Below are 20,404 nucleotides of genomic sequence, written 5' to 3'. Positions count from 1 at the left end.
TATATGATATATTTTAGAAGGTAATCCTTTGTTGGATATGTTGCAAATATTCTTTCATCTTATAGCTTGTATTTTTTAATTTATTTACTACATCTTTTTGTCCAAAGATTTTTAATTTTGGCATAATCAAATTTATTCTTTCTTTTTATGGCTTCTGTGTTTTGGGTCTTGCTGAAGAAGACCTTTCTTACCCAAAGATGATTAAAAAAATCTTTCTATGTTTTCTTCAAATACTCTTATTGTTTTTCCATTATGTTCATCTCTTTTTGTGTGTTTAGTGTGAGCTGGGGGGGTCTACCTTTTTTTCAAATAAACAGGCAATCTCTGAATCCAGTTAATGAAATAATTAATTGTTTCTCCACTGATGTTACCTTGACCATACAGTAAACTGTCACGTACACATTGTTCTGTTTCTAGGCTCTCTATTCATCCATAATCTCTGTTCCATGTGCTTATTTCTGCTTATTTCTGACCTAATACCCCCGTTTTAAATACTATAGTCTATGTGTATAATCTATTGTAAGTCCTCACTTGTGATTTTTTTAAAAATATTATTCACGATTCTTGTACATTTTCTCCTCCACATGAACTTTAGAATCAGATTGTCAGTTTTCATAAAATTTCTGTTGAGGTTTTGATTTAAACTGCTTTGAATTTTATACATAAGTTTAAGGAGAACTGGTATCTTAAAATATTTAAAAAATTAAAATATCTTTTATTTTCTTCAGTAAAGATTGTATAATTTTCACCAAATACATCTGACACATTTCTTGTAGATTTATTCCTCGGTATTTTATAATTTTGCTTGTTGTTACAAATGTAACATTTTTTTCCATAACTTTTTTATAATTGACTATTGCTAGAGTATAGGGAAACTATTACTTTTGTACATCTTGTATGCTGCCAGCTTGTTGAACTATCTTACTGGAGCAAATATTTTTTAGTTCATTCCTGGGATTTTCTGAGTAGACAATCATACATACAGTATGAAAAGAGTGATAACTTTTTTCTTCTGTTTTACAAAATTTATACCTCATTTTTTGTTCTTATTGCAAGATCATTACTTTGTAGGGCTACATGTTTAAATGTTCCTTTTTATGTTGCATCTAAATCTGTTGTGAAAATTTTCTGCCCATTAGTTCTAGTTCAGTTTTCTAGAGCTAAACAGAATAAGGAAAATCCTTCTTCTATGGGGTAACTCTTCAAATGTTTGAATATGTTTAATATGCCCCACTCACATCTTCTGTCTTCCAGGATAAGCAACCCTTTTACCTTAAATATATAGTGCGACTTCCCAGATCCTTCTCCACCCTGGTCGTCTTTCCCTAAATGAATTCCATTTTATCAATGTCCTTCTCAAAACATGGTGTTCAGGCTGGGCGTGGTGGCTCACACCTGTAATCCTAGCACTCTGGGAGGCCGAGGCGGATGGATCATTTGAGCTCAGGAGTTCGAGACCAGCCTGAGCAAGAGCAAGACCTTGTCTCTACTAAAAATAGAAAGAAATTAGCTGGGCAACTAAAAATATATATAGAAAAAATTAGCCAGGCATGGTGGCAAATGCCTGTAGTCCCAGCTACTCAGGAGGCTGAGGCAGGAGGATTGCTTGAGCCCAGGAGTTTGAGGTTGCTGTGAGCTAGGCTGACGTCATGGCACTCTAGCCTGGGCAACAGAGTGAGACCCTGTCTCGAAAAAAAAAAGAGGAAAACATGATGTTCGGAGTGAAAGAGTTCAAGTATTGTCTGACACTGCAGAGTATAGAGAAAATAACTTCATTAATTTCATACAATGATCCTGTCAATGTAGTCTAAGATTGCAATGTTACAGCTAAATGGTTTAAAAGTATTATTTTTTTTTGCAATGGAATTATTTTATAAATGAAATCTCAGCCAGAACTCTAATTCTTAAAACAGTTGAGAGTAGGATTTTTCTCATTGAGATGAAAAAAGGGTGAGAGGTTATAGAATCTTCATCATTTCAACTTCTTTCTTGTTCCCCAAGGTAGCCCAAGAGGAATCATAAATATCTGAAGAATATAGTTTTAAATTACTGAGTCCAACTTCTTCAGAGGACAGTGTGGACTAGAGAGGAGAAATGACTTACCAAGATCACACAGTTATTTAGTGGAATAGATGGCACTAAACTTGGGTTTTCTAATTCCCATTCGAGAGATCTTTTCACTATGTTATGCTATTCCTCACTATTAACCACCCCCCACCTTGATGATTCATATTAACATTGGAATTAACTAAAATCCTAGGGCTTCTGTTAATATCTATTTTGCTCTGTCTTATACAATTGAACATTGAAAACCTAAAAGTACAACTTTACATTTATTAAATATATTAAATGTAATCTCTCCCAGAACTCAGAGGAATATTAAAAATCTTTTGCTTTGACCTATCGGTCCTGGCTTTTAAAAACTTTGTAAATTTTAATTCTGTCATTCAACATCAATCTTTTGATTGATTTTGGTTCTTTTGGCAGGTTTGTTCAATTAAAGTTATAAGTCATTGTGCTGACATTCAACCCTCAGTTCTTCAATTTGCTAACAATTGTATAATCAAGACCTAACTTCAAAAACTTCAGGCTCATATTTTATGGCATTTCTCCTTCTTTACCTGGAGAACTCCTACTCAACTACTGAGACCCATTTCAAATGACGTCTCCTCTGTGAAGTGTTCCTAAGCCCTCATTCCGTAACTTTGAAGCAGAATCGATAGGTCCCATTTTGGTACTATAATGAAGTTATACTTCCTCTACTATGTTGTGGATTCCTTAAGGCTCTTATGTACTCTGTTCATCCCCAGGCCCTGAGCCTGGGACAGCAGGTGGACTGCTGTGACTGCCTACTGAGAAAGAATGTGAGGTTGGGTGGGAACTCAATGGCAAAGACTACTGTGAGGAGTTAACAGTTTCTGCCATGGACTCAGGAGGGCAGTATTTTGCCAACCCTGACCCAGGGCATAGTCAGTACACAAAATATATTGTAATGGACTTTTGCCTACCCCTAGATGTCTAGTAACTTTATCAAAAGAACAGTTAGCTGAGGATGGCTTATGTCAACCCTTATTTGTGTGTACTGATTGTAATTTCTCTTGACTACTCAAAAACTATATTTGAATAATCCCTTTTAGATTTTTTTCTGGGTATCAGCATCAAGTTAATTATTTGTTTATATTTTCTGAGATATACTTCTTGCCTTTTGCAAAAATTAGGACAACATTTCCTTGTCTTTAGCCTTCTGGCGCCTCTTCCATTTTCCAAGAACTTTCCAGGTGGCGGTGACTCATTTGGAGAAAATGGCCTCTTTCACTTGGACCTTTCAACAGCATTGTTTGTAATGGTCAGGGGCCATGACTAGGAGAGCTGTTTCTTGGAAAAAGTATATTTGAATTGGGCAAATCAGAGGCTGAAGTCAGGATGGCCAATAAATGTGTTATTGACAGAGGCCTGGCCTAGAAAAAGAGCCAAGTCTAGGGAGGCAGTTTTCTCTGAACCATGGCCCAACAAGCATTTCGAATGGCCCTCCCTGTCTCTCTTCCTTTCCTCTTCTCTTGGCTCCATGTTCTCTTCTTTGCTGTACTTTGTCTCCTCTGAACTGAATTTGGATGGCTAAAGTGTAGCCTCAGCACAAAAATGACCAGAAGAATGTGCATCTGTCCTTGAGTTCCCAATTAGGTCCTAGGTCAGTAACAGTGACAGAGATAATAAGTAAAACAGGAAACAATTTCAAGAAATTGAAGATATTAGGTTCATAATAGATGCACTTCAGGCTGTATGTGTTTGAAAAAGAGAGGACATCAGCTATATAGACACACAAATATGCCATGAAATGATGACTCATTGTAACCCTAAAAGCAACAGATTTTTCTTTGAACCTGCTATGCTCCTAGTCTTGTGCTAGACCCTGGGAAGATGAAAAGACGTGATCCTAGAGCTGCTGCAATAATTAAAAAAAATTTTCTACCCTAATAAGAGAATGACAAACAGGGGTTCAGTTTTTTTTAAGGTTTTTTCTTTAATGAGATTTGAAACCACAATATAAGTGAATTTTTTAAAAGGCTAGCCTCCAATGACCGGAAAATGAAATTCATCCAAACTCTCTGTTCCAACAATGTGTTAGTTAAATGACCTTTGACCTACTGTAAATGTGAAGAAAATGAGATTGAAAAGACTGCAGCTTGTCTCCCCACTCAGTGGTGTGGGTTGCTCTGTAGAAGCTGCAACAGGCTCGGTCCTTATTGGGACTGGGAAATCTCATTGTGCAAGTTCCGCCCAGCTAAGGTTCCTGTCCCTCCAGCATGCATCCTACCATTTATTTAGGTAAGAGGTACAGTGAAAAGGGGACCTTTGGCCCTCCAATGGGTTGTCCTGCTGCTAGAAACCATGAAAGCTGGACTTCTGGTTCCAGCAGCCCATGCAAAGGGGCAAATGTAAACAGGGACTGCTTTGCTCAAAGTGGAAAGGTTTGAGTTGAGCTCCTTCCAGGCGATCACACTGGCTGCCATTTTATACAGTCTATTTCTGTCTTCCTGTACACATCCCTCAATTTGCATTCCTACTGAAACTTGCCACTAGTCCTGCCTCTCTGTGTGGGAGGTGGAATGGATTTGAAGGATAAAAAGAAGGGCCTTTTTGTGAGGGGGGAGAATATAGGACTTTTACTAGCTGTTCCTCCTAGATGTCTTTAGAGAAGCATTTTGTCTCCTGGCCTCATTGAGGGCTGTTACAGAAACTCTCTTTTAGCACAGACATCAGCCTGGGTTCTTTATGTATTTGACTTTTGGCTGAGCTTGAACCAATCTGGCTCATTAAAAAAATGGTGAGCAGCATAATGGGAAGATGAACTAAAGGGAGGTGGAAACAGAACTCTAAAGATGGTTTACCTGCAGAGGGTGATTTGAAGGGGCCATTGAAGCCCCTCAGTATCTTTTAGCAGATTTTAAGAGATATGAGAATGTCTGCTGTTAGAGCTTTATTCCTTCAGATTTGGTTATGGTCCTCTTTAGGCATCCGCATCCTGCCTAGGGTTGGGGGACTGCCTAGAGAGGACCATAACTGAACATTCTAGCATGAATTAATTTATCAGGAATTTGCAGTCAACACATTCTTTCCCAGCAACTTGTTGCTGTTTGTTGCCAATATATCAGACTTGGACTTTTCCCCCCATTTTTAAGGGAAACAAATTTAATTGTGTAAGTACACAATCCTTAACAGGCTCAAAAAAAAATTGGTATGAGTCAAAACTTGGAATAGCCAAGCAGTTTAGATGATTGTATAAATGAGGTCCAAAAGTCAATTTTTTTGGACCATTAAATGTAGGTCAGATGGAAGAAGACAATTACATTGTGATAGAAATAACTCAAATGAGAAATTTCCACCAGACTAACAGCTCCTTGAAGACAGACACCATGTCTTCTTCTTTTCTGTATCCCTAACAATGACCATGGTGGCAGAATTATCACGGGCACTAAATAAATGTTATTCAATAAGTGAAAAAATTGAGAAGAATTTCTTGACTACAGGATTGATTCTGGAGTGTATTAGTAATGTTGGTGAGTCCTTTATCATAGAGATTTTATACAATAATAATAATAAAGATAGGTACTACTGTGCCCGGAATGTGGAAATCAGGTGCTCCGTAGGGACAGAAAAAAAGACAGTGGATTTCTCTCTCTCTTTTTCTTTTTGCCAAAATAGGATTCACTGTACCGGCTTGTCTTGGTCTCACTTTATCTAACTTCATTTTCCCTCAGGTCACATGTCTTTTGTGATATAATTTGTACTTATATACTACTAAAGATTTTCAAGGCATTTCCATATACACTATCTCTTTTTATTTGAAATTGAAAAAAAAAAAAACACTATAAACCCGTCAAAGTAGTATTTGCTCCATTTTTCAGATGAAGAACCTCCTGAGGCATAGACTATTTAAATCTATGAACACACAGCAACGTGTGACTGAACAAGGACTGGAAACCAGTCTCTTTCCATAATACTGCCTGAGTCTCAAAATTCAGGCATGGAGGTTTGTTAGAGAAACAGCAGTTAGTTCTACTGCCTTCAGGGTCATACTTTTTGTTGTTTCAAATTCCTTCTTTTTACTCCTATCTAGGCACACAAGGCTGACACTTGAGAAATGGTCAAGGCTGACACTTGAGAAATGGTCAAACCAGACATTATCTCAACTGTGGAGTTTCAATGTATTCTTAGCCTTTTTCTTCTTCAAATATGAAACTAATGCTCAACTGGCCCTAAAACACCATTGTGTAGGACATCTTTCTGTCTCTGCTTAGGCCAGCTTGACACAGAAGTCTTCTAAAATTTGCTGCCCCAGAATGCATCCTCTCTCTCTCTCTCTCTCTCTCTCTCTCTCTCTCTCTCAGCTTTCTTTGACAGTCACAGCAGGAGGACCTCTTATATTAGTTGATACTGCATTGAGTCGTTTCTTTCCTGGGGTTGGCATCTTTCTCACAGAGATTTAAGAGGCAGCAAGTCTAGCGTAATTACCAGCACAAACTCTATTTGGTGTCCCAGAATGGAATGAGTAAGGCAGTGTTGTACTGAAACCATGGATGAAGTTGGACCTCAGAGCCTGGGAAGGATGCCAGGACTACAAGAGCTTGCAAAACCCAGAGGTCTAGGCAGGCTGTGAGTCATTAACCATACAAGCAGTTAGCAACTAGGAAATAAGCTTCTATTAGGGTTAAAGCAAGGCCAAGGGTCAAACACTAAATAGCAAAAGACAATAGTAACAGCAACAGCACCCTGGAAAATGACTTAAATTCTGCCTTAGCCAAGAAGCCTGCTGAGATGGAGCTGATTCTAGGGGTGGCCAACCTGGCATCCATAAGTGGGAGCAAGGAATCCATCTTTAGAGGTGGAGAGTGGAAAGTATGGTGGCCAGGGTTAAGGTCATATCTTGATAGTCACCAAATTCCCTGGAGCAGGACCTCTCAACCCTGGCACTATTCACATTTTGGTCCAGATAGTTCTTTGTTGTGGGAAGCTGTCCTGTGCATTGTAGGACATTTAGCAGCATCCCTGGCCTCTATCCATTAGATGTCAGTAGCACCCCTCCTCCAAGTTGTTACAACCCAAAATATCTCCAGATATTGTCCAATGTCCCCTGGGAGGAAGGCGTTGGAGGGAGGCAAATGGCCCCTGACTGAGTACCACTGCTCTAGAAGTTGTGAATTGTGAAAGCTTATCGATCTTGAACCTTCTAGTATTCACTAACTTTTACATTATCTTCCAAGCAGGGAGCCTAAGGTAGCAGGTATAGGCATTGGCAATCTCATCCTTCCTAAACATTTTTTCACATCCAGTGCCTGGCTTATCACTCCCACCAGGCAAGCACTGTTGCAGTTCCTAAGAACATTGAACACAAAGAATTTTCCCCAAATCCCACTTAATTGTAAACTCAGTGGTAGATCAGCTTGTGATTATCATTTTTGAACACTTAATAGATAGTTTACATGCAACTTAGAACAAATGTGAACATACTTTTTATTTTATGCAATTGAATTCTAAAAGATATGTTGTTTCTCTTTTCTTAATGTTTACCTTGAACTTGTCATTTCTTCATTTCCATTTCTTTCCTTACTTTCAATCAACTATATTCTTTACACTGGAAGTATATAGCTGATGAGGTGGCATTCCCAGAGGCTGGAAGAGGGAAGAGGGAGAGAGGATAGGGAACTTCAACTAAGGCAATTTGGCAACAACTGGATCTAAGAACCTCTGCTCTGGAAAGTAGTGCAAAGAACATTGTATTCACTTTCCTATCTTCCAACTCAGCCTGTTCCCTCATGGCCCCACATACTGACCCATTCCTATAAATGTGAGGAAGAAGTCCATATACTTTCCCCCCTCATTGTTGCCCTTGTGGTGGATTTTCACATCTATCAGAAGAAGCAGGAATTCTCTGAAGGCCTGTAGGAACAGCTTTGTGGACTGAAACATGATACAGAAGGGATAATAAAATATAGTGGAACTGGTCCTAGACCAGGAGTCCAAACCCAGGTTCTAGTCTCTGTTCTTTTTGTAGACGTTTGATCTTGCAAATTACCTAACATTGGCTGAACCTCAGTTTCCTTATCCTTAAAATAAAACTACCTGTTTGCCTATGTGGTTTAGATCAGACAATGGGCTGAAAGCAGTACGAAATGTGTAAAGGCTTTTACAAATGCGAAATGATACTATTATTGCCTAATTGCTAGTCACATCTCTCCTATATTCTGGGCTATAATATCAGTTCTTTCCTCTTGCCTACAGTGGCAGATCTACCCTCCATGCCTTCCTCTCCAGGTCTCCTCTCTACTCTCTACCCTATTTCACCCTGCCCTGTGCCCTGGGAGGCTGACTTGTATCAACAGGCTCCCTTGTCTTCTGGATTCCAGCTGTGTTTGGCCAATGGGGAGTACCAGCCAGGAGGAGAAGAGTGAGATTGGACTATCTGTTCCCTGGCACACTGACTGAGAGGTTGCTGGGCATCCCTTGACTGAAGGTCACAGCTGTTATCAGAGGGTCCTCTCTCTATAATTGTCATTCTCTCTCCTTCCTTCTGAGTTCTGGTAACTGCTACCTCCCCTCTCTCCTTCAGGCCTAAGGGTGGTAATGAACCCCATTATTACTATTCCCAAAATACTATAGTATCCTCTGTGGTTTGTCTATATCCTGCCCATATTTTTGTAACTAATCCCCTTTATTAAGCTCTGGTCAATTTATTTACCTACTTTAAGAATGTCTTGTGTTTCCTACTGGGACCCTGATGGATGGTCCCATCAAACCTCTTTCTTTTCTTCTACCCTGACTTTTTTTTTTTGGTAGTAAAATATATATTTACAAAGGAGGGGATATTGTGTAAGGAAGTGAACTAAGTTTATGAACATTAGTATTCTGTCCAGCCATGTTGAGAATTAGCTCCTAAGTTACCATCTCAGAACATCTATAATTAAGCTATATGTCTCTTCCCAATTGAGTAGTCACACTTTTTGTCCTATCCTTAACCAGTGGTTGAGGAACATTTAGAGGTCATGACTCTTGTGCCTACTCTATCCTGCAAAGTTAGCATCCTTGCTAAATTCCAGCAACCTGGGAGGCAATGGTCTGATGCACATTTAAAGCTCTGGTTTGCTGTAAATCACTTTGCACTCCTTTGCTTCCCTTGGACTCAGTTTGCAGGGAATGAGCTTATATCCTTTTGCTTCCCTTGGACCGGAGTCTCAGGAAGCCTGGGAAGGGGGGTACAGTTAAGCCTCTGGGATTCCACGACAGCTGCCAGCATTCTGGCCCTGGTGTCTCTGTTCATTAACTGTGTCCAACCTGGAATGTTTCATAGACTGTCAGAGATAGAAAAGACCTCAGAAATCCACTAGTCCAGAGTCTCTTAGCTTGAGGTCTATAGACAGGCTTCAGGGAAATGCTTAAACCCCCTAAATTATATGGAAAAAATAGCTATCTATGGGCACATATGCATTTTTCTAGGGAGAAGAGCCATAGCTTTCATCAAATTCTCAAAAGGGCTTGTCACACAAAAAAGACATAGACCTCAAAAGGCTCTAGATCAGCACCCTCACTTTACAGCAGAGGAAACTGAGACCTAGAGAGAAAGCAGTGAGTCAGTGGCAAGTTGTAACCTAGAATGTAGGTAGACATTAACTTTCTTTCTTTAACAAACCTTTCCTTCACCTACAGAGTTCCAAAGCCATGCCCCCACCATGCTCTGTGTGTAGCAGATATCAGGTAACTGTTAAATTCAACAGATAACTGCAATGGGCCCTACAAGCACACTCTCTTATTTTAATTGACCTTACTAAACAGAACTTGGAGTTGTGTGGGGCCCAGAGCCAACCTTAGAGCTTAATAGTACCAAAGGATCAAGCAGGGTTTTTCCACCCCAGTTCTCTCTGATGAATGGAGTTCTGTCTCATCCCTGCTTCTCTGAGCCAACTTGTCCCCAGGGCCCTGTGGAAGGGCAGGTGTCAGTCCTGGGCATGTACTCAGCAGCCCAACTCCAGCGCCTCTGCAGCTGTTCTCATCCCTGAGAGGCCCCCAGTGGGAGCTGACACAGACTCTTGGAAAAATGGCAAAGAAAATCTAAGGAAAAAACACCCTTAAGCATTGAGGGGTTGCCAGGCTTCCAAGGGGGCTAGTATTGCCTAGCTCAGGTTATTAAATCACAACCAGCTCCTGGTAAAATAGGGTAGAAAGTCTTATTTCTTCCCATCTTCCCTCTCTGCCCCTCTTTTCTATACCATTGATATTAATATTTTCATGCTACCCAGGTCTCCCCTATCTAGGAAATAAGTGCTTTAGGTACTCAGTGTGTGTCAGAGTGAAATAAACTATCTTGAGTTCTAGTATCAGCCCTGTCGCTAAATACCAATGTGACCTTGTACAAGTCACCTAACCTTCATGGGCCTTCATGCTTCATTTATTAAAAATGGGGCTAATAAATCAAATTAGGTAATGGAGGTGAGAGCACCTGACAAATGTATAACAGTAAAAAGGGTCATTATGGCCCTTCACCATTCAAAGATAAATTATTGTAAAGGTTGAAAAGAGTAAATTTGAGGGCCAATAATTCAGCTGAGATATGACTGTTCAGATTTTGGTCTAACTGGGTTGTCTGGGGAACATTCTAGAATGGGGTGAGGAGAGTCACCATTGGCTGTGAGGATAAGAAAACCAGTGGAAGAGTCAGTTGACAGAACACAGTCTATTCCTAGAGTCTCTAAGTCCCACGGGGCAAGACAAAAGAAATTAGACACATGGTCAGTGTCCTTAAGAAATGGATGCTTTGATGGGTGAAAGAGGAAGAAAGGATAAAACCCATAAAGTGATTGAAGCACGTAAAGAACTGTTGTTCTAAAATACATAAGTTGTGAAATTTTTTAAAAAAGACATCTTTATTTCTTTATTCTTTTGTGCTTAGATGTGTTTTTAAAGAACATGCTTATAGGTAAATCATTGCTAAATTAAGATAGAGCTAAACATTGTTACTGTCTGATTACATTGAAACTTACATTAAATAATTAGCAGATTTAAAAAAAAAGAAATGGTCTTGAGTCGTGGAAAGGGTTTACATTGTATTGTTTTTAGGCAAATAATTAGAAAACAAATAAATTCAGCATTTAGTAAATAAGTCAATTTCATCTCTTATAACTTTCTCTTCCATATGATGCAGAGGACAGTGATCACTAGTGGCCTGGAGATAACCTTATATACTGCAATGTCCTTAATTATGAAACTAAGATTTAATTATGGTTTTTAGATTCTTCTTACCCTTACTATTACTGATGATAATAATATTTTTTAAAATATGTGGCTTTTTGCACTTTAACTTAGTGGGGATACAGTGGTGAACAAAATAGATGAGAGCTCTATTCTCAGGGAGCCCAGATTCTCATGGTGGTAGCGATGGTTCTAGTTTAGATTGAGCAATAGGGAAGACCTCTCTGAATTGTAAAATTTGACTTCTGCTTTTGTAATATAGCAGATTAAGTATTCTAAAAAGATTTCCTGCTATAATACAAGTAAATAATGGATAAATTTTAATGAATGTTTTTTATATTTTTCTTTTTTAACAGTTTTATTGATGTATCATTTCACATACCATACAATCCACCCATTTAAAGTGTACAATTCAATGGTTTAGTATATTATATTATTAATATTTTTAATTTGGCTAAATATGTATAACATAGCCCTGTGATTATCTGGGAAGAGAACCTTCTAGGTAGAGGGAACTGCAAAAGTGAAGTGGGAAAGGTCTTGATGGGTTTGAGGAATAGAAGGAAGACAAGTGCAGCTGGAGCGAGCTAGCATATGTAGACTAAGATAATATAGAGCCAAAATAAAGAGTTTGGATTTTATTCTATCTATGATGGGCAGGCTTTGGTGGGTGATATGACTGATTAAAATTGTAAAATACAGCTCTGACTGTTGTACGAAAACCAGAATGGGCATATGTGGGGAGGTGGGGGAAGGGCACATTGCCTAGAGCAGACATATGGAGACTAGTTATGAGGCTATTGTAGTTTATCTCAGACTAGGACAGTGACCACGGAGAGGGAGAAAAGTAGGTCCTAGTTTAAATGACTCTCAGGTTTCTAGTTTGGGCAACTGGAGGAATTATGGTACCATTTTTGAGATAAGGAAAGCTGGATGGAAATAGAATGGGGGGGAATAAGAGTTTAATCTTGGGCATATTAAATGTGGGATGCCTGTCAGATAACCAAGTGGAGATATTAAGCAGGCAGTTGGATATATGTGTCTGAAGTTCAAGGGTAAGAAGGGCCTGGAGATATCAATGTGTGAGTTATCAACATATCTTAATAGATAGTGTGTATCTTAGTCTGTTTTCTGTTGCTTACAACAGACTATCTGAGACTGAGTAATTTATAAAGAAAAGGAATTTATTCCATACAGTTCTGGAGGCTGAGAAGTCCAAGGTTGAGGGGCTGAATTGGGTGAAGGCCTTCTTACTGGTGGGGACTCTCTGCAGAGTCCCGGGCAGCACCGAGTATCACATGGCAAGGAGACTGAGTGTGCTAGCTCAAGTCTCTCTTCCTTTCTTATAAAGCCACCCATCCCATCCCCATGATGACCCATTAATCAATTAACCCATTAATCCATTAACCCATGAATGGATTAATCCATTCACGAGGGCAGAGTCCTGATGACCCAATCACTTCTTAAAGGACCCACCTCTCAACACTACCACATTGGGGATTAAGCTTCAAAATGAGTTTGGAAGGGGACAAACATTCAAACCACAGCAGTGTGTAAAGCCTTGGAATTGGATATGATCACCTAGTAAATATATGTAAATAAAGAAATATATGTAAATAAAGCTCTGAGAACTGAGCACTGGGGCTTTCAAATATTGAGAGGTCTGGAAGAGGAAGAGAATCTAGCAAAGGATATTGAGGTAGGAGAAAATTCAGAAGACTGTTGTCTCCCAGAAGCTAAGAAGGGAAAGTGTTTAGGGAAAAGGACTTGCTCATGTCCAGTGTTGCTGAGGGGTTGAATAAGATGAGGCCAGAGAAGTGACCATTGGATTTGACACCATGGAAGTCATTGTTGACCTTGACAAGAGAAGTCTTGGTAGAGCAATGGGGATGGAAGTCTGATTGGATTGGGTTGAGAGAAGAATTGGAAGTATGGAAGATAACATAAGATGTTATAAATGTGGAAGTGTTTTGAAAACAGTAAAAATATTATATAAGTGCAAGTAGCATTGTTATTTTTTCAGCAGAGATTTTAGGGAAATTCAGGGCATTGAATAAAAAAAATCTGTGCCAAAAGACGCACTGCGGAACCAAGGAGCTGCTTGCCCAGGCAAAAATGTTCACATGAAAAACCCACAAGTGAGACTTCAAGATAACGCCAGGAAAACAAGTTTAATAAGAAAGCCAGAATTGTCTTAGAAACATTGCCACAGCTCACCAAACCAACTCTATGCCAACCTCTGACTGGAGCCAGTACAAGGCTGGCAGACAGGAAGTATTTCGGAATGAGAGTAGAAGTAACTTCTAGAAAAAGCCTCATCTGTAATGTTTACTAAATCTTTCATTAACTCATTTTTGCAAAGCTTGCCAGCCACTCTCCATGGACAGTGCACATTGTTGGCAAGACTGAAAAAGCAGTGTTGTTTGTCTTCCTTGCCACAGGGGTTCCCTCTTCTTCACCACTGGGGCCACCCCTCCCCATGGACACTCTCTGCCCTTCTCTTTACCCTGAATTCCACCAGTAGGCAATTTTATGTTTCGTTTGTGCAGAAGGTTAGCAGATGGGTCTGGGCAATTGTGCTGTGCACAGCTTTGGAAGGTTAGAATCTCTGTAACTATAGTCGACAAGATGCAATTATTTTTTCCCACCAAGGTCCGTTAAGAAAATGGCACGATCCTGCTTCTCTGCCTTTGTTCATGCAGTTACCTCTGCCTGAAATACCTCCTGTCTCCATCAACCTATATTGCACTCATCCCTCAAGACTCAATTTTTGCGTCATCTTCTCTGGGAAGCCTTCCCCAGTTCATGATTAGAATTGTTCTTTCTGTCTTCTGCGCTTCCCTTGCTCTTTGTGCTTCTAAAATCGTGCTAACAACAGCCTGCCTTGTATTCCAATTATTTGTATAGTTCCCACTTGCTTATTATGCTGTCAACTCTCTGGAGGCAGAGGCTCTTTATTGTACATTTCCATATCTTTCACAGAGTTCCTTTGCCCTAGTAAGTGCTTAATGTATCAATATTAGTGGAATTGAACTTTCAATGAAAACGTTTTGCACGTTCAAAGTGAGTCTCATAGATATACAACTAAGACTTTATGTCCCCAGATGACATTTCTTTCTGAATAATTAGGTAAGTGAAATGTAGAATCTACTAGCAGCAGGCATGTACAAGAACTGCCAGCATCTGTAATGTGTGGCTGGAGAATCTAATCAAGCTTAAATCACATCACACAGTGAATTTTCCATTTGCAGCTGATAGACTCAAACTGCCCCCACACAGTAATCTGTTGTCTCCATTTGCCCATTTGTACTTCAACATTTAAGCCACTGAACCATCCATATAATCTATTGTTCACGCTAATGCACAATCAAGCCGGGTTCCCTACCCCGAACACCTGCTGTTTTTTTTTTTTTAAAGAAGAGCATTGAGTTAATGGTTCAATGTTAATGTAAGTTGATTTTATTGATTTTGTGCTGGCAGTTGATTAATTATAAAGATAGGTGTCATGCCTTTGTGTTCTCTTCTCTGAATTAAATATACAAGTATGACTCATACTGAAGCTGATGTCAGCAAGACCTTTGATCCCTGAGGATGCTGTAAGTGGTATCATAGTGATTGTTATATTTACTACTTCTGTTGTCACCTGATAATGGAAATTCCATCTCAAAAAACGGATTTGGAAAATCATACATTTGTAGTGTAAGCTAAGGTAGGCCTGTGTCTTGTATTGCATTACCTCCATGGAATTTGAAAAAGCAGGTGTTAAGTGAGCATGAGTTTCATTTGAAAATTATTTCTTATACTCTATTCTTCTCCTCCTCCTTTTCCTTCTTCTTTTTCCTTCTTCTTTCTTTTCTTCCTCCTTCTCCCCTCCTTCTCCTGTCCTTCTCCATCACATATTCAGTTGCCAGTTACAGTAATGAATAGGAATTTTCTTGTACATAGATTTAAAATATGATTCATAAAGAAGCTCCTTTTTTCAGTCCAATAAGATGTTCCAATGCATGTCAGGTGTTGATTAGGACAAATGGAAACTCTCCTGTCTAGGCTATATATAAGCCTTTGAAGTCGGGGCTTTAGGAAGATATGTTCTCTCAGGCAATTGAATTATTTTGTCCTGAATTAAAGCAGGGCCCTGAATGCTAGTCCCAACTCTGCCATGAGCCAGCTGTGTATCCTTGGGCCACTTTGACTCTCTGTGGCTTGGGTTCCTCATATTTAAGATGGAGAATGTTCTATTCTTCCAACCCCATAACAAAGATGGGGGGCTGCTGTGTCTCAATACCCGAGGCATTTGGGAAAGCTGGGTATCCACATGCACGATGTGAATTTGCCTGCATTTGGGAGCCAGTAAAATGTGGAAAGGGATCACACAAGAAACCTGATGCTAAACAGCTGGATTGCAGCATGAATGTGTTTGAAGCCGGCCACATCATTGTGAGTTTGTCAGCAGCATAGGGGACTTTGTCTTTCTTAGAAGCTTCCCAAAGGAGGGGTTATCCAAAGGCTTTTGCCAAAGCCTGGGTGGGAGTGGAGAGGCTTGAGGTTGGAGGAGGGTGGGTCATTATAACAGCAACCCCCAGAGCAATCTGTGAGTCTCCGTTGTCCCACAATAGGATATCATGGCATGTGTCTGAGATGGCAGCTTTCAAGCTTTTAGGTTTTCTTCTTGGGAAGCAATTTCCACAAATACCTCTAAAATGAATGCTCTGGTGACTTTGGGGGGGAAGGTTGCTGTGTGAAGCATTTACTGAATTCTTTGTACAGCTATTAGTTGGTTTAGATTTTCTATTTCTTTTTGAGCTGATTTGATTATTTAGACTTTCTTTTAAAAATCTGTTTCATCTAGGTTGTCAAGCTAATAAGCATCATTATGTGAAGAATAACTTCTGAATTCACAGTCATTTCTACTTTCTTGTTCCTAAATTTGTGTGTTTTTGTTACCGTTCAAAGCCTCTGAATGCTAATCTCTGTTATCTGACACAATTGATTTCATCTTTCTTATTCCTATTTTTCTGTCTTTGTACATCCTCACAAAGCCTCTGAATGTTCCTCCTTCTTACCTCCTTTGCAGGCAGTTTAGGCAGAAACAGTCCTAACTAAATTGTCACTGTATGATAAGCTCTCTACCAGGATCCATGGAAAAGTATAGAAGGAGGTATAAACTTGGTTTTTATATTCAGAATCCTGTGACCCAATGGGGAGGACTAGGTGAGTACCTATAAAATACAGGCAGGTCTTGAAACAAAGTGCTGAATTCTAGAGACCACTAGGAGAGGGACACCCAAGGGTGATGCTTTCCCTACTCATGAGCAACAACAACAAAAAAGGCAGCCAGTCAGGGTCAAGGGCAGCCTTAAACAAGAAGACATGGCAGAGATCTTCAGGGTCAAGGAGGTGGCAGGGGATAAACAATTGAGAGACACTTGATGTATCAAAGTTAGGGGTTCCAGATTTTATTGAGTCAAAGTCGAAGACATTGGTGGGAGGTCGGTAGCAGGGCTCAAAGCCATGTGGCCTCTGTCACTGGATCTGCTACCAGGACAATCTGCAGGAGGCCTATTGAACCAACAGTGCCAGCCAGTGATGGGTGTCACTTGGATGTGGTAATCAATTGCTCATGACACTAAATTGAAATGCTCTATTTCAATGTATCTCACCTCATCACACTGTGAGCTCCATGAAGCCATGGCCTGAGTCTTATTCATCTTTGTCTCCCCACTGCCTGGACTGTATGTGAGTGCTTTGTATTGCTGAGTGGTTAAAAGGACAGGCTTTGAAGTCAGATAGATCTGTGTTTATTTGGCTTCATTGCTTTCCACCTGCATAATTTACTTATTGTCCCTGGGTTTCAGTTTTCTCATTTCTAAAATAGCAATGATAATAATACTGACTTCTAGGGTTTGTTGTGAGGGTGAAATGAGGTGACAGATTTGGAAGTACTTTAGCAGAGTACCTGTCACAGTGTAAGCATTCAATCAGTGCTAGCTCTGACTGTCATTGGTGATTGTGGAATGAATGGGTGAGGGACAAGTGGACTGAAGAAGGGTTTTGGCCTATTTGATGAGATCATGACCCAAGACTGGGAAGAGGTTTAATAAGAGTGACCCTGGCAGTCCTCTGAGTCTCCTTCCCTTCTCTTGGCATCTCTTGGATGATTGGGAGGCTGAGACAATGGGGATAATCTTTCAACATCTCTCCCATTGTGTGAAGCTTGCAATCATTTTGGCTAGGGGAACAGGGATAAAATTGACCTTGGGTGGGAGATGATGTTTTTAATATAAATATTTTTCTAATGTAACATATGTACCCAATGAGCTGTTGTTATTTTGTGAGCACTGTGCCTTTGGAAAGCCATTGCTGGCAGCTTGAATGGGAAGCTTAGAACAATTAGAGGCTTTGAACACTTCCAAACTAAGAAGTGGGATAAGCATGTTTTGATTCTGTGGTTCCTCCTGGGGTTTCCCTGGTGTGCTGGACTAATTATTAGATGTAATTAGGAAAGCTGAGAAGTGCGGAGACTGCGGGGAGCAGAATGCTTTCCCAGGGACCCTCATTTCTTTGTGTAGAAAGGGGGTTGGGGAGACTGTCTCTCTGTTGTGGAGAAGCAGCAATGCTTAGGGTGCTACAGGGCTGGAAGGGTCCTGGGAACATGGCTCTACCAGCAAGAACTCAAGCCTGTTGGGACCCATTGCTCTCGATGAAGTTTTAAGTGGTCAACACAGTTTTCTTTTCCTGGTTTCTCAGGGAGGAATGGTATTCTGGGCCACTATCAGATTCTTGGACCATTTTTAGCAAAAGTCCAAATTTTGTGTGTCTGAAGCAGTTAAGCAATGATGTTTAGAACACATGCAGATAAAGAGAGGAGTTTCCACTTCTGGGTCAGCTACAGCGTCTATCCGCCACAGGCTGCAAAAGATTTTTCTCATCTGCCTTGGCCTAGATCCCTGGCCCCAGAGTTGGGCCAGGAGCACTCTGTCTTTGAGGCTCTGAGAAAAGGTAACATTTGTAGGGCCATCTCCTGGCTGACTTTTTTCAGAGGGGGGCATTCCATTTCTACATAGTCTCAATTTACTCTTGATGCAATAGAAACAAGACTAGCACACATGGAACATGGAAAGACAATGGCACTCAGTGTATCATCACTCATAGGGGTCATGGTGCAGATTTATGAGCATGGTAAATGTTTTGAGGAAAAGGGGATCCCTGGGAGCTGGGAATGATGGCTTATATATGAAGATTTTTGCCCTGCCAACATGGTGTGAGGTTCGTTGTCACAAGACCATCAGATACCAATCCAATATTTCTACTTTCTCCACAGGTAACCTGTCTCCACGATTTCTTTGGCGATGATGATGTGTTTATTGCTTGTGGTCCTGAAAAATTTCGCTATGCTCAGGATGACTTTTCCCTGGATGAAAATGGTAAGCGTAACCACTGGGTTTTATTGCTCCATTGTTCTCCCTGCTTCTACCCCTTAGGATACATCCATATATGGTCCCTTAAGGGCAGATATTGTTAGTCTTTCTCCTGTATATTTGGATATATGGATCACTAAGTAAAAGGATGACTGGATGTCCCAGAGTCCCAGCCTCCAAACTCAATAAAACTCACCATCTACCCCAATAGTGAACATATTTCTTGAACCACACATTGCGTCACATGGGCTGACAGGTACAATCAGACCATGGGAAGGAACATTTGGAGTCAGAACTGGGATATTGTACATATACTCTTTTTAAATCAACATCCTCCAGCTACTTGGCTTATAATGATGGGTCCATTTTAGAAAGATTTTTCTACTATATTCTTAGTGTCAACGCCTTGCTGCCCCATTCCGCTGTTTTATGATTCAGGATTCCAGAGGGTTGTTAATCTCAGGAAGGAGCTAAACATCTTCCCACCTCTCTTTGCTTGAGTCCAAGCTCCAGGTATAAGTTAAAGGTGAATTAGCTCACACAGCAACAAGGTTAGGATAGGATCCTGATGAAAAAACACATTCAAAACATATTTCCTACTTAGGATGAGTAAAGAGTGAGTAAAACACAGAGAGTTTTACTAATATAGACTTTACAAACAACTCAAATGACAAGAACCCTGAAACAGGTGGCATTTCTACTGTGTTCCCTTTTAGAAGAGGCAAATCACTAAGCAAAACCCAGGTTATGTCCAATTTCCTATACCTTCTAAATCTCCAGCTCTGGACCGTGACCACTAAAGTTCATCAACCAAAACAAGAAATGAAACAAAAATGGGCATTCTGCTTAACTCGGTTTCCTAAAAAAACTCAATTTACCGGAATAGCTCCCCTAATCTTTCTAGTTAATTTATATTTCCATGTATTTTTTAAGTTGGAGACAACAAGGAGGTGTCTAGAGAGGAAAGACCACGCTGTACCCAGCTGTTTGATCCCACTTTGCACACCACAAGGTTGGAAAATCTGTAATGGGAAGAACACTAAAGTAGGACTCAGGAGACTTGACTTTTAGTCTTTGTTCTGCTACTTTCTTGCTTTGTAGACCCAAGCAAGAGGCTTAAGCTTTTTGTACTCTCAGCAGCAAAATGAATATAATAATAATCCCCTTAAAAATTCGCACTTTCAGTGCCCAAAATTACCATAGTAGGGTATGTTGAGTAACCTGCAGAGAAAGGGTAGCCAGATGTGTCAGACTGGGGCCAGGGCAAATGCAGGAACATTTGGCAGACTCTCTTACACACCCGCAACCTTTCTTGGGTTCTGAGTGGCAGAGTCATTAATTCATTAAACCAGCATAAAGGAGTATGATAATGTACATTGAAAATAAAAAGAACTCTAGAAATGCAAGATGGTGGTGGTGGTAGTAGTGCTTATTTATATAAAATGACATGACATCCATCATGTGCCTATTACAGTGTGTGGTATGTAATAGACAATAATGGTAGCTCCCTCCCTCTCCTTTAAATTACTCATGGATGTTTGGTCTGTGTGGCTGTAGTCTCTCAGCTGTCAATCTCTACGCCAAGGAAATTAATTAAACATTGTATTAATAGCTACTATTCTGGGACATGGCTATGTTGTGCACAAATGATTGAGTTAACTATTTAATTACCTGCTTGATCTGCTTTTGGACTTCTGCCCTTGTTTCCATAATCCAGGGACTTAAATACCTAACTTTGCTCAGGT

At 40.1% G+C, this 20,404-nt stretch overlaps 1 protein-coding gene across 2 annotated transcripts in view; it reads left to right on the top strand.

The window, feature by feature from the left end:
- Positions 1 to 20,404, top strand: part of DCX (doublecortin) — a 99,271-nt gene that overhangs the window by 51,467 nt on the left and 27,400 nt on the right. For both annotated transcript variants that reach the window (XM_012644710.1, XM_012644704.1), the window contains exon 4: positions 18,563 to 18,665. In XM_012644710.1, coding sequence (XP_012500164.1) covers positions 18,563 to 18,665 — 103 coding nt within the window. The remainder of the gene's footprint in view (positions 1 to 18,562; positions 18,666 to 20,404) is intronic.

This window comes from Propithecus coquereli, unplaced genomic scaffold (assembly GCF_000956105.1).
Source record: "Propithecus coquereli isolate 6110/MARCELLA unplaced genomic scaffold, Pcoq_1.0 Scaffold104, whole genome shotgun sequence".
Classification (NCBI taxonomy): Eukaryota; Metazoa; Chordata; class Mammalia; order Primates; family Indriidae; genus Propithecus; species Propithecus coquereli.
This window is presented reverse-complemented; position numbering and strand designations above follow the sequence as displayed.